The sequence below is a fragment of the Dermacentor variabilis genome, chromosome 6 (assembly GCF_050947875.1).
Source record: "Dermacentor variabilis isolate Ectoservices chromosome 6, ASM5094787v1, whole genome shotgun sequence".
NCBI lineage: Eukaryota > Metazoa > Arthropoda > Arachnida > Ixodida > Ixodidae > Dermacentor > Dermacentor variabilis.
In genome coordinates this window covers 54,125,322-54,140,713 of record NC_134573.1, presented here as the reverse complement: position 1 = coordinate 54,140,713, position 15,392 = coordinate 54,125,322, and the positions used below count along the sequence as shown (strand labels likewise).

Sequence of the window (15,392 nt, the reverse complement as noted above, 5' to 3'; positions counted from 1 at the left end):
ATGATCGAACGGACCAAAGAGGAACTGCATGAAAGCCTTGAAGCACTTAAACAGCCGTCATCAACAATCACTGATATTACGAAAGGCCACTGCTACAGCAAACTGAGGGAAGAACAGAACCTTTGCCCTGATGATTTGACACTGACAATAAATACTGATGGGAGCCCTGTATGGAAATCTTCGAAGACGTCAGTGTGGCCCCTGCAATTTATTGTTAATGAACTGCCACCACACTTGCGACTGAAGCACCCGGTTCTCGCTGGGCTGTGGTTCGGTAGAAAACATCCAGAAATGCACCTGTTCATTCAGCAGTTTGTGAATGAAGTGAACAGCACAGGGGTAGTGAAGTGGGCTCACAAAGGCGACATTCATGTGTCAAAGCCTTATGTTTTGTGCCTCTCCGTTGATGCACCTGCAAGGGCATCAGTGCAGAACATGGTCACTTTCAATGGATATTTTCGTTGCACATGGTGCCTGAGTCCAGGAGAGCACCGGGAAGGTAAGTAAAATATATTTTTATTAGTCTCCAAAAATTCCCTTATGATGTATATTTTCTTAAAATTCAAAGCTAGGTTTTTCTTGCTGTATATAATGCATGGTGTATGTTATATACACACATATACAGATTGTAAATTATTAATATTTCATATACATATGCACAATGTATGGTATAACGTAAACATGCTAACACAGGCTCTAGATGTAAGCAACAAAATTTTAGCTTGTTATTTTCACTAATGTTATTGTCGCACTCTTTTATGTGCATAAGGAGCATGCGCTACACATTGGTGTCACCGATTGAACAGAGAACTTCAGACCGTGTCAAGAGTGAGATGCATCTGGCAAGCAGGATTAAAGACACCATCAATGGCTTAAAGGGACCGTCGGCCTTGATGAACCTGAAAGGTAAGTAAGCAGCATTTATGCCATAATGCTTTTCCCAATGGCAGTAGTTATTACCCGAGTCACATGAACACAAAGACCGTTGAGTCGGAGGTAATTGAAAGTGTCGAACTTCAAGGAGTTGTGTTACTGCAACGCAGCACTTCTCAACGGCTATTGAGAGTTTCATTGTCATGTCATGAACGAGTGCCACGTTGGTTGCCACACTAAAGTTGCACAGAAAGCAAGAAAAAAAAGTTTACCATTTGCAGCACTATCAGCACATACATAAGTTATTTTTAATTAGGCGCTTGCAATTTTCGCTCAGCTTTCGGGTAATGTTTTCATAGCAGGTATTTCCTTTTGATGTTGATTCTAAAATGCTACTATGATGGCACGACTGCCATTTCAAGGCCTTGGAGATTTTGAGGATGTTCCAATAAACTGTGTTGGCTCGTTGTCTATCAAATCTGCCCGTGTAGCAGCACCCAAATTGCCTTTATGACCTAAGACTGTCGGTTCAAGAGCCTTAAAAGTGCATATGGATACTAATATAGTTTCCTGGCTTCACAGCTTTGCTGCTTCTATGCCTGTACGCAGTGTAAATAACACACTGCTGTACATGTGTCCATAGCATAAACCACATGCTTTAGTGACGATTGTCTTCAATGAAGAAATGTATGATTTCACACAAACTGATAAATTTTGTCTGCAAACAATTCATGTTGGTAGCAGACATCACATCTTGTGTGATGTCTGAGTCAATATTTATGTATAACTTGATTTCGCCAATTCACTTTCTATGTAGCAATATTATGGGCCTTGTATTGGGTTTTCTCAGCTGCATGGCAGAAGACCTGTGTGCACAGAATATGTATTTGTTAAAAGGTGTTCGCAAGGGTCTTCTTATGACACCAGTTCTGAGGAAAGCAGACTCAGAAGTCGACGTTTAAACTAGTCCGACATGCACAGGGCAAAATTAAGCCACAGACAACACGAGTGCTGTACTTTACAATTGAAGTTAAAAGGAAGCCCTCCACCCCTGGTTTACAGCAATGCATGCCCAAAAACAACCGCAATCACTAAAATTTGGATGGTACAAGCTGATAAAACACAAGCTAAGTGTGACATGAAAAAAGGACGAGATATCTAAACTTGGAAAGAACCACGAACATGGCCCAAAAATCTTTTTCCTTTTTCGAACAAGAAAGGCTGTCACCAGCTGAGCAAAAACAATTCCTTCTCAATTATTGACACCGATAGCATACTAACAGTTGTGTCGGGCCCCTGCCTACTGATCTGCGCTGCCCCAATTTCATCACACGAACATTCTACATCACACCAAAGAATTCGTCTCCACTGCACAATTTTATCATGCAAACGTACACCATGCCAACAAAAGGAGGCAACACGAGGTCTTTGAGTGGCCCCTTTTCGTGAGGAAGCAAATGAAAAGGAAATGTGTAACCAAAATATGCATGTTCTATCTTGTATGTCACAGCAAAGTTGTCTACTTGATCAGATGGGCATATATAAAAGGCTATCTTAACGAGCATTCAAATTTCTTAAAGCGATAGATTGCCAATGATAATAGCAAGTGCAAGTGTCATCCTGAAGATGTATTCTTGGACGGTAACTTTCAGCGATTCTATCCCTTTATGTGATAGAATCAGACGTAGTATCAGCCGTCGTACATGGCAAGTTTGATGACTTGAGCAGTTTTACTCAACCAGCCAAACAGTGTATACTCTGGAATAGCTCCGGAAATGACCGTCCAATGATATGTCCTCAGATTTTGACTGGTTCCTTGACTGTACAAAAATATTGTGAGCAGAGCGCCTGGAAAATATTTGATGCATTTTGGTACACAAAAAGGCTTCATTGTAGAGCACAAAATCTTGGTCTCACAAACACAATCTGAAAAGGTGACTGCCTTCTTTTGTATGATAAGATATTACAGATAAGAAACAGTGCGTTAGCTTTGACGTTCACATTGCGAGCTGATGCAGAAAGAAAAAAAAGGCAAATGTAGGCATAGAATGGTAATGGAGACTCCTGTGTGACGACTCGCCGAGGGGCAATAAACCAAACATTAAGATTTGGGGTGACTGCAGTCTTTATTTCAAGAAACATGAATGATACACAGCTTGCACAAAAGGTGGCTGCCAGTCTGTTCTGATTTTGATGAGACAGCTTCCTTCAAGCCTGGGAGAAATGGCCAGAGCAGGCATTAAGGTGTTATGTTCGGAACAAAACTAGCGGAGCCCTGTCAGTTTAAGCTGAGGACATGGTGCCCATTGACATCACTATCCAACCTGGGAGAGTGCCTAGCCACGTGACCATGCGTTGAAGTTCATAGTAAGCATGATAGTAAAATTTCGTGTTTATGTATGCTGACGCAAAATTCTGTTTGTTCAGGTCTGGACCTTGTGAACGGATACAGCGTTGAATATATGCGCTGCGTACTACAAGGTGTTGCAAAGCAGCTGACGGAAACAATTCTATCAAGTTCGAACTCTGATCAGCATTTCTATTCTGGTAAAGTAACCCTTTCCATTCCCATTTACTTTGTATTGTATGGCTTACAAGGTGAACCTACAAGATGCTTGACTTGTACAATACGGTGGATTCACACAGCAGACAAAATCAATTGGAATTGTCTGAAAATGCATCATGGGACTTTGCATCATTAATTTGATACTTCTGCATCTAGTTCACAATTGGCATAAATACTTAGGTGTGTTTTCACTGGACAATTTTCATCATCATCATTTAATTACCCTTAAGGGATGGTAACCATGGGTCACAAAGATAAAACACATTAATACAGATTGCAAGAACTGGTAAACACAGTAAACACGTGAAAATGAAAAAGCCGATAAAAGGGCTTACTACTGGGGTTGTGGACAAAACTGGCGTAGTAATAACAGTTTAAACTCTACAGAACTTGTTTCACTGACGATAGTGTCAGGAAGTACATTCCAATCCGATATGGCAGTCGGCAGAAATGATTTATTGAAAGCGTTAGTTGAACCATGAATGCGTTGAACACTGTGACAATTAAGCAGACGTGGTGCATAATACTGCCCTAGTCTTGGCTACAAGCATTTCTTTGACATTCAAAAAGGTGCATTGCTGTCTTCATTGCCTTTGCATGCGTCTGTTGATATGCATACCTGAAAACTCTCCCTATTTGCCGAGGAGACTCCTGAATTCCGAGCAATCCCCCTGATTCTACGGGCACGCGTATAAATCTCCCAAAAAATTGTTCCCAACCTCACTGCAAAAGAAAAAATGCAGCATGCAGCGCAGCCACTACGCAATTACAATGATATGCAAGGTAGCTAGCCAACATTATATTTAAATACAAGCCGTTTGTGCGTAGGCAGTGTAGGCTTAACTACTGTAACATTCCGAGCAAGCGCCACCCCCCCCCCAGCAAGTCGAAATCACTGGCAAAGTAGGGGGGCGCGCTATCCCAGAACGGCGCCGAAATTCAGTATGGCGGCAACATTTTCTCGCAAGAAAAAAAAAAGCACAGTGCACATGCATTTAACATTTTGTTTACTTCTTGGAACATGAACTTCATTGGAGCAAAAGATTCATGATTGCTATGTAAATCACTTTCAAAACCATCGAAAGACTCCTCCGAGTCAGTCGCAAAAAAAAGTTCACAGCATTCCGCTTCAAGTCCACCCTAGTCTGTCTTCTGGCGCCACGGCTCCAACATCTTCCAGTCCGCCATGCAGGTCGCCGTCCTCCGAGCCATCGAGTGCGTTAGTAACGCTGCATTCCTTGAAGGAGCGTGCCACAGTCTCCTCGGGTACAGCAGCCCACACTTCGGCAACAATATCGAGAGCATGCAGGCGCGAAGGCTTCTTCAGGTTTCCTTTGGCCGACCTGCCTTCTTCATGCATATATTCTTCCCACAAACGCCGTAGGGTGGACTTGAAAGGCTTGTTCCAGTAGACGTCAGCTGGCTGCAGGATGCTTGTGCACCCAGCAGGCACATAAAGCACATCGGTATTGGGCTCCTCGAAAGCATTCTTGGCAGCTTACGTTTTATCGATGGGCGCCTGGTCCAGTACCAGTAAACGCCACATGTCGTCGTCGTTTGGGCCCCAGATCCTTGACAGCCACTCCTGCATCTCTTCCGATCTCACCCAGCCCTTCAGCGTTTCATAGTCAGCGTTTTGATAGAACGAACTTAGTGACATCGTGCGATTCCTCACCCCATTGAAAAAAAAAATTCTCACCTGGTATGCAAAGGCTGGCGAAGACCCTGGATGGAATTTTCCCAGTTCCTTGAAAATAACGAATCCTGGGAGCTTGTGGCCGGTGGCACGCTCGGCTAGGCGAACCGTGAAGCCTCTTCGGGTACATCCAGTGTTTGCGATCTGTATGGTGCTTTCGCCGACCATGTTGTTTGTCCTGTTGGCTGGATTGTCTATTCGGACCATCATCTGGTGCATATTGGCGATGTTGTACAACGTGTAGTCGTTGCACCATCGCAGGGAGTTTGCCGCAGACGGAAAGGCACTTGCTGCCTCCGAAAACTCTTCGGGTGTCTTCTGGCTCTCGTTCGTAGAACGCCGCATTGACATGCCGAACTGCTGCTTCCATCAACTTATGTAATGGCTGAAAGCTACAAAATTTCCTAACTGCATGTTGTTGGCTATTCTCACAGCCTCTTCAGAGAGAAGCCGTTACTAACGGCACGTCCTGCCGTTCTTTCCCGCTCGGAAGAACTCAAAGAGTGCATCGTCCACGCATTCACTGAAAACTGGGGCGCCGTTACTCAGCTTTCTTCGAAGTTTTGTTCTCCCGTAATTTTGCTGAAGCAATTTCTCGAAATTACTGTCCCATTCCCGTATCCATTTGCGGTCGAGCTCAAAATGTCGGAATGTTTGGTGCACGTTTCTTCTGTTTTCTCTATGCCATTGTACGACCTCAACTTTTTTCGCCCCTGTGTACAAATGCATCGGCATCGTGAACTTCACAACGCGAAAACAAGGCGACAAATGGTGCATGCGAACGAGCATGCAAATGGCTTGAAAGGAAGGATTGGATTGAATTAGCTGCTTGGACTTGATAGGTCAGACCAGTGTTTCTAAGGCGCGGCGCATGATAAGGGCGCGGGCGGGGGGAGGGGGCGCTTTCCCGGAACGGTGCGGAGATATGAAATTGACAGTAAAGTTAGGGGGGGAGGGCCTTGCATGGTTGGGGGCGCTTGTTCGGAATTTTACGGTGGTCTAACTGGATTCACTTCATATCAAGGAATGCATTGAGGATTGCGCATGTGGCAATGGTGGAATATGTGTTGCATTATAGTCGCGTTTTCTAAAGTCAGTGTTGCCGCTGTAAATGAGTGTTATGTGAAGACACAGAAGAAAATATTGCAGGGAAGCATATCAAGAGGGGAAAGGCTCGACTGTTGCAGAACATGGCCAGTGCTCCTTAATGTGCATGCACATATGCACTGTTTTTAGTCAGTATGAGTGCTGAAACTTCTAATAACTGTACTGCCCGTCATTCAGGCGAGTCTGTGACGTTACTGTAGCCCTGGAAAAAAATTTGACTTCATTACTCTTGTTGTCGTCGTTACTCCCCCTTCACACACACATTTCCCCTAGGTGAATCTCTCGAATTTTGAGGTCCATAGGTTGGCAGGTATGAATATGCGTGCAGTGTTTATGAGCCATACCATTAGCAGCACAGCCCACTCAAGCTATGGTGTAGATGAGCTTTCATTTCACAGTAATTTATTCCTAATTAAGTCACTTTCCAAGGACTTTTGCACTTGTCCGGATTCACACTTACCAAAAGTGGCAATTGTTAGTGTCATAACATGTGTGCGACGCTACCTTGTGAAATATCCAATGAACCTGGGCTGCCGTATTTGTTTGTACTTGCAACTCTTTTGGAAAACTGAAATGAATAAAGCAACTTAAAAGGTCATCATTGCAATCGCTTAGTTTCGGGGGTGTAGCCAGGGGGTGGCACACTGCCAATGCCCCTGGTTAATACGGGGCCAGATCCTTGATCAAGTTGGGGCCCTCCCTCCCTGTCCTTCCCATAAAAAAAATTCTGGCTACACCACTGCTTAGCTTCATTTAACATCCACACTAGCACTGCTGCAATCAATTACTTTTCGTTTATAGTCTTTCATCTATGTTTTCCAGCAATTCACTTTCAACCCAAGAAACAAATATATATATATAACATACAAAATATCTCTTAACTGAGCCCTAGCAAGTTTTAATGTTTTAATATGTCCTTAGAATCAAATATTAGACCTCCTATGACAGTTTTTGGGCATGTAATGCTGTTTATTTTGATCTGTTTTGAGCACTTCTTGACCCACATTTGTTGTGACACTGATGAAATTAACTTTCATGGTGCCTTTTATAGGTGCACCATCAGCACTTTCCCGAATAGAGCTGCGGCTGCTGTCCATCAAGCCACCTCACTGCATCACACGACTGCCACGGTCAATTCAAGAGAGAAGCCATTGGAAGGCATCTGAATGGAGGCACTGGCTCCTTTTCTATGCTTTGCCTTGCCTTAATGAGATTCTTCCTCAAGAGTACTGGAGGCACCTCTCCAAGCTTTGCGAGGCTATATATATGCTGCTTCAAGAGGAACTTACCAGTTTCGAAATTGACAAAGCCGGTAAGGTCCAAAAGCAAGTGCCAGTGCATGCATACAAGCCAAGTTGGAACTAAAAAAGCCGATATGTGAGAACATCTTGTAGGGGCAGTGAAAGACGACAAAGACAGAAGGCAGGAAGAACAGGACAGTGCTGAACTCGCAACTTTATTAGAAAGTCTACACATGCTTAAGTACAACCTATACCCATGTGCTCTCCCATCGATGGCATCATTATCAGTGCACAGGCAAACAGAAAAACCCTGTAAGCTAATGCTAGACCATGAGGCGGTTTAAAAATGCAAATTCACTGTCATGAAAATTTAATGAATGCATGCTTACACAATGTGATCCTTTTTTCCCGATATGGTAGGCCTCAATAGTCTTCGTCATAGTCTGATTGCTATGTGCGGAAAGAGTCATGGTGTTTTCATAGATTCAAGCCATATATCTATACTCAGAAAATAATTTCACAGCAGTAGACCTGGAGCCTGCTAAAGTTAAAGAATGTGCACTGTCGCTGCTCCAGTCACAACCTTGGGCAGCTAGCTTCATCAGTATAAAAAGGGAAAAGGCTTAACTTGGATATTTTCTTCGCTGCAAAGAGTCACAAGCTTGACATTCCATTTCAAATATAGTCGCAGGAAGGGATATGTGGCAGCCGATTGTGTAGGCCTATTTACAAAGGCATTTGCAATCATTAGTGATCAGAGACCCTTTTGTGGTCTCATTAGCTATGATCTCGTTAGCTTCATCATTCAGTCTAATCCTGGTGATTGCAACATTCTTAGCATCAATGTTCAAGACTTATACTATAACATACCACATGATGATTTAATGGTAAGTGTTGAGCTGTGTATCACCGAGGACAACAATGAGCTCAAGTTTTCTAGCGGCAGTGGTAACTCGAGATTCTGTCTTTTTACTTAGCTTCAACTTTTCTTAAATAGAAAGAAAGTTTAAACCAACAAAAATCTGGCATTTGCATTGGCTCCAAAGTTGCCCCGGTGCTAACATTTTCCTAGGCAGGGTTGATAAAAATAAAAATTACCCTAGATGACCAAACGATCAAAGTGCTAAGATATGTTGATGATTTTCTGGTCTTTGTGAAAAATTCTAATTTCCAACAAACTGTTGATAACGTAGCTCCAAGTGTTCCAGAAATGTGGCTCAGGGTTAGAATTCACACATGAATTGCCAGCTAAGAACTAGCTGCAATCTTTATATAGGAGGCTTAAACTAACTGATAAGCATGTGTGCTGAATGTATTGCCCGAAGTCAGAAAAACCGATTTTAAATTTTAACTCTGCACATTCAAAGATGGTAAAAAATTCCATTGCATTTTCGGTCCTACTTTCCGCACTTTTGCAATCTTTCCACCAGAGTTCTGAGAGTTCTTTAAAACTACCTGAGCGTTTGATAGCAGCAGTTTTCAGTAGCACTCCACCCGCGTGACCGTGCAGAAGCTTGTTAAGGTGTAAAATTAGGAGCGTCCACAAAAATGATTAACTCAGAGCCTTCCAAAAAAAGTAGAAAAAGTAATTGGAATTCCACATATAGAAAAACTATCGTACAGCCTCACGAATGTAGCGGGAAGGTTTGATGCAAAGGTTCTTTTTTCTGCTGCTAACAAGATGAGAAAAATTTGCAGTAAGATTGATAGGTAGTTGGCACAGACTGCCTCCACTGTTGCTAGGAAAGGCTGCACTGTTAGCACATGTCCCCACCTGGACACTGTGAATGGAATGCACAATGTTCATTACCAGCTTCTGTTTTCCGGTGGCCACGTCTATATCGGCCAAACAAATTGATGCCTGAACATTAGAATGTCCGAACATAGGCGCTCGCTAGCGGGTGATGCCTATTCACATGTCGCGCGGCATTGCTCTGAGTATGGGTGTGCTCCAATCTGTGAACCACCACACTTGTTTCCACACATAGCAATAAGACTATGAGGGAGAATATTGAGGCCTACCATATCAGGAAAAAAAGATTGCGTTGTGTTATCATGCCTTCAATAAATTTGCATGACAGTGAATTTGCATTTTTAAACCGCTTCATAGTATAGCATTAGATTAGAGGGTCTTTCTGTTTGCCTATGCACTGGTAATGGCGCCATCGATGGGAGAGCATGTGGATATAGGTTGTACTGAAGCATGTGTATGCTCTCTAATAAAATTCGTTGCGAGTTCAGCGCTGTCTTGTGTGTTTCCTGCCGTCTGTGTTTGTCATCTTGTGCTGCCCATTCAAGAAGTTCAAACAGTACCAACTTGCCCAAGTGTCGATTCTTCTACGGCATATGTGAGCTTATGGTACTGCCTGCAGGTACTCCATGCTGTACATAGACTATCAACCTACTTCTTGTACTGCTATGAGCTAACCTGCTAACTTTTTTAGCTCTTTTATGACCAAAACCATGTGCATCATAATCACTGCTTTATTCAGAGTTAGCATAGTGAACATATACACGCGTCTGATGTGAGAAACCTTACACATAATAAATACACATTAAAATTTAATTATATGGCATGCATAATGCCGGAGAATTCTTTTTCTGCAAGGTGGCAAAGAAATCGAAAGGTCACTAATGCAGCCAGTGGCCTTATTTGTTGTAAGGTGCACCTTTACAAGTTCCCTGAATTGTCATAGTTCCACTGTTTGTTAGCATCTTGATTTCTCAGGAGTGTGACTGTGAGCTGCCAGACCGGGAGCGTGTTTTGTAAATGTGTACCCCCATTATTCCTGATCAACAGAATGTACTCCCATGCACAAACTCAGTGGCCAGGATATTTAGGATATTCTCAGCAACTGTAATCAAACTAAGCAGAGGAAGCCTGCTGAACCTAATCTGTTAACTCGGTAACTAAAACTGCCTTGCATTATGGATGGCACAGCCTTAGCAGCATGAACTCCATATGTAGAGTTATATTGGAGTGTATCTATCATATGGTAGCATGGTAGCAGCCCTCTCTGAGCCCTTGTTTGATAACACAAACGAACATGTTCTCAGGGTACCTCTAGGTTGCTGTCCAATGACTGCAAAAGTTATTGTTGAAATAGCTCACCTTCATATGAAAGTTAGTTGTGTGTTTAAAAATGATTGGAATTAATTTTTTTGTTTGTATGTCAGAGTAAGTTCTGTTAATAGATACGTAAGAACTTTGTAAGACCTTGTCTGTGTCAGCACAAAGGTTGAGAACTTGCACTGCCTGCGCATGATAAGAAATGAACTGCAAAATAGTGTAAAACTGGGCGATTTGGTTTAGCTTCATGGTAAAAGCAGCACACCATTAACGGATACACAAGGCAGAGAAATGCACAGGGCAGTTTCTAGTTCAGCGCGTTGTGCAGTGTATGTCTCTGTCCTGTGTTGCTGTTATTTTTTGGCTGCTTTTACCATGATAAGATAGTATGACGCAAGATAGAAGCCATGCAAGAACTGGTGCAACCAATGCCACTGTAAAAACATTTTTGTTAAAGGTGGTAACAGTCAACTCAAGGTTCTAAAGAGCTCATATCATTGACAGACATACCAGCTGAATGCTGTAACAGAACTGCTTCATTCTTGGCCATGCAATCCTTGACTGTGGTACGAAGTAAGCATGAAAATTAAATTTAAATTAAAGTAAAAAAATGAACTTCAATAAAATAAATGAATTGAAATTAAAGAAAGCATCAACGTCACCCAACAAAATACATTGAATATGGTAGTCATCCGTAAGAACCTGATCAAGTCACTAGATATATTGCAAAAGGATCTACCTTTCGGGTGCTGTTTCTGGAAGAATAAACTAGCAAGGTGTTACCAATAATTATTTTCGCTAACTGTGGCAGAAAAAAGCAATCCTTTGTACATCTTGATTGTGAAGGCAATGTTTAAAGCAAAGCTTTTCTAAACTTCCATATATTTAGCAAGCCTAACCAGCTCAAGCCAGTTGCAATCACCCCTGCTTTGCTCCTGACAGTAGCATTTCTCCCTGCTGCAATGAAGTTTTCTGGAATAGCAGGGGGAGGGATATTGTAGGCACCAAAACACCATGAAACCACTATCCTTATTAGCTTATGGAATAGCCGCACATTGCTCCTGAAGCAGTGCACAGTAGTCATAGTGTCTGTGTATTGTAAAAGTTTATTATGAGCACTCTATACCTACTTTTTAATGTGCTTGTATGCGCTCCACAGCCAACTCTGACTAGAGCAATCATTTTGTCTATTGTGTCCATATTTGTTGTTTCACTTGTTCATTTTTATTTAGAGACCATGCACCAGCTAGCCCAGTATTGTAGAGCAAGTTCCTGTTAAAGGTTCAAAGTTCTTGTTGATTGCCATAAAGTGCTCCTACTTCAGATTATAACCCAACTTTATATGAAAATAAAAGCCATGGTTAGATGTGGTGAGACATCTGAGACTACGTTTCAAAATTTGTGAAGGCGCTGTATTCCTTCTAATTATCACTGTGTTCTGTGCACAAGCCCTGTATGCCTGTTTCTACATTGGACAGTGTGACAGTACTTGTGTAAGCCTTTATGCATTGTTTAGCCAAAAGTGTGAAAAAAAAGAGAAAAAAATTGGGTCATTGAATACTATTTTACTTTTCAGAGTCTCTTCTGAGGAACTTCGTGTCGAGGTGCGAGGCATTATATGGTGTGACATTCATGACGTATAATGTCCATGCACTCCTCCACCTTGGAAACTGCACCCGCTCCCTTGGGCCCCTTTGGGCACATTCTGCCTTCGTGTTTGAAGGGGGAAATGGATACATCGTGCGGCAGATTTCTGCAGCAAAGGGCCTTCCAGACCAAATTATAGAGTGAATCGTCATGTTTCAGCAGCTACAGTGTGTACTTCAAAGCCCACTTCTACTTTCTGAAGAAAAAAGGTTGTGCAATGGTTTCCTCGGATATGCACCGGTAAAAAACTTTCCGTGTTGATGGCCTATCGCTCTTGGGCATAGGTAAAAACACAGTGCTAAGTGCTGAAGAGCAAGATGCAGTGTATTATCGGTCTGAAGTGGCTGTGTCCTCTGCTGTGGAATATGAGCGGTTTGTACAAAATAAGCAAGTTTTCCACAGCACTAGATTCAGAAGACCACCAAAATCGGATACAACCTTTGTGCGGACAGAGGCTGGGTGCTATGCACGAATTGAGAAGATAGTTGTGCTTGAAGAGACAGGCCGCTGCGTTGTCATCTGCAGACCTGTGATCATAGCAGACATTCGTGCCATTCCTCCTCACATAAAGGAGTGCTTCCTTTCATGTGATGGAACACGCAGTGCGTTCTTCCCTGAAGAAATTGTTGACAGCTGTTTGTGCATAGACTTTGTGCAAGAAGATAAGATGTTCATTTGTGACCTCCCAAACAAGATCGAAAGGGATTAAGGGGACACTAAAGAGAAATGTGAATTCAGCTGTGTTAGTAAATAACCATTCCTCATTACCTAACTGAAGTGTCTAAAGCTACGGCAAAATGACAGATCCATAAGGTGCACGCTCTTAATGCAACTGCGTTCCACAAAGCTCCTCACTGCTTATCACACATGTATACCACCCCTTTATCACATATGCGAGGTAAAATCCTGCACAAATAAGAGCAAGCAGTATGTACTGTAGTAAACTTCGATGCCAATCAGTGCTAGCGCAGAGGAGGGCTTGATATTGTAATGAAAGAGGCATTTACAAGTGGCTCTGGCTGGTAAATACGTTATAAATAAAAGGCCAGGAAAGAATATGCGTAAAGCACACAAAAATGTGCCTTCAAAATACCCAACAGCTTTATTTAGCAGTTAATATTACAACTGGAGATGCAGCTCATGAAACTTCAATGGTATCGTAGCAGTAGTATCTCGAATTCTCACGCTGCTGTCCAGGGTTCGATTTTTAATCGCACATTATTTTTACGGTTTATTTTTTCCTTTTTTTCTTGCTTTCCTTGCTTTAAATATATTGCCGTGAAAGCACGCATCAATGCTATGGAAGCAGATGTAACAGATGTTACTGCAATGTCGAGCACATCAACCTATGTGGGCTGCGCTGAAACAGGCATATACGTAATGTTGTACTTTAATGTGCAGAATAAGTGTTAACACGAGACAGGCATCTATTTAGCTGTTCAGCATACTTGTGCTTGATGTATCCTAACAGTAAACAAGGCATAATCACTAAGAAATGTCACATGTACTTCTAAAATAGTGCCGGATTTGTCTAACATACCTGTCAAGGAATTGGTGGGAGACGCAGGATGTACATTTAGTTACAACTTACCAAGAAGGCACTCATGCATCAGAACATGCTATATGCGCCTGGACAGATGTAAAGTGGCGATGCTGTCTTAAGTTTTTCGCACCAGCTTGCCACGACGTTATAGAATTCGACGTCTGCTCGAGCCTAATGGATATTTCTGTAAATATACATGCATTAATCGTTTTCTGAAAGCCGATGACAGAATTCACGAAATTTCAAGACTGCTGAATTACAATGGCTGTGATACAAACCAATGCTTTGCAATCTGTGATGTCACACTGATGTCTGGACATAGTGTTTCATTGTAAATTTCAAAAAGGAAACGGATCATCATTTTTTCTTCTAATGATCACCCTAGCTGTCACTGCAAAATCAATGAAACTAGTCTTTTCAAGACACTTTATCATCCTGAGCTGATTCAGTATATCTCTTTATTGTTCTTTTAATGTCCCAGGGTAGGCCATGCACCTTCCATGCAAGTTTATGTATAAGGCCGTTTTTCTGGAAACACATTTTTTCTTTTATATAATACCAAGCGTCTTAATGTTTGTCATTTTATTCATCTTTCAGGTTCTTGTCCCTATTTTTTTAAAGCAAAGATAGTGCTGTTGGAAAATTTGGTCATCCTATGAATATTTCAAAGCCAACTTTTTTTAAGTTGTAGGGTGTACATATGCTTCTAGTAGAAAAGTTAATATGTACATATATAATTGGAGGTCTCTGAGCCAGCAGCAAAGATTTTCCGGTGATTACAAAACATGTTCCTAGCTTCTCTAGCTCTACTTTTTTCTGTTCCCCTGCTTCATGTTCTACTTTGCGCCAGCAACAATATGTGTCGCACCGACTTGCCCAAGAACAAGTTCTTTTGGAGTACTTTCCAGTGACCTCGCATCCATTGGCCACACTGTCTCTGTAGCCACCAAAGACAGCATCTACCAAATTCTGCCAAGGGGGATGCTCGAACAGTGTCTCTGAAAGTAACGAGGGTACTGATCTGGGCGAGTTAGTAGTATTACATAAAAAAATAGTTGTTGCGCGCAAACTGACTGACGAAGGAAAGGAATTAGACGAGCACAAGCACAATTTACTGTAACGTGCAGCACGCTCCGACAGGTCCGTCTACGCACAATGCTATCTCAGACCACCATGAATCTACTGTTTCCGTCGTGGCTGTCTCCATAGATTATCAACTTGCTCTTGTGACAACCCCAATGAGGCCGTGCTGACACACTCGATCCCTAGTTGGATTATCTCGGCCGCCTTTATGGTCTCTCGTGTCGGTCTCATTCCTGTGTTTAGCAACCACCAAGCAATCTTCGAATACTGGCAGACACCCTTAATCCCTGCAATGCACTCCTAAATGCCCTTGTACTGTTCTGTACATGGTTCTGGTGTTCATAAAGCCTATCATTTAAGCATCTTGCCGTCTGCATTATGTATGTCTTTCCACACGAAATCCTCTAATTCCTGTCCTTTGTCATTTAGTTTGTGCACAACTGCTTATTTTCATAAAGTGTTGGAAATGTAATGTGGTGCCGCATAACATGGTACGCGTTAGTGACCACTGATGTGGGATGTAGTGAAGAAAGGCAAAATTCGGCTGGGCTGACCCTGTACCGGTC

The 15,392-nt window shown here is 42.3% G+C and overlaps 1 protein-coding gene across 1 annotated transcript; it reads left to right on the top strand.

Moving 5' to 3' along the window:
- On the top strand, positions 1-12,344 carry LOC142586137 (uncharacterized). Its single transcript, XM_075697389.1, has 5 exons — positions 1-503; positions 773-906; positions 3,301-3,420; positions 7,294-7,554; positions 12,130-12,344. The coding sequence occupies exons 1-5, from the start codon at positions 1-3 to the stop codon at positions 12,342-12,344; spliced, it is 1,233 nt and encodes a 410-aa protein (XP_075553504.1).
- Positions 12,345-15,392: the final 3,048 nt, after the last annotated feature.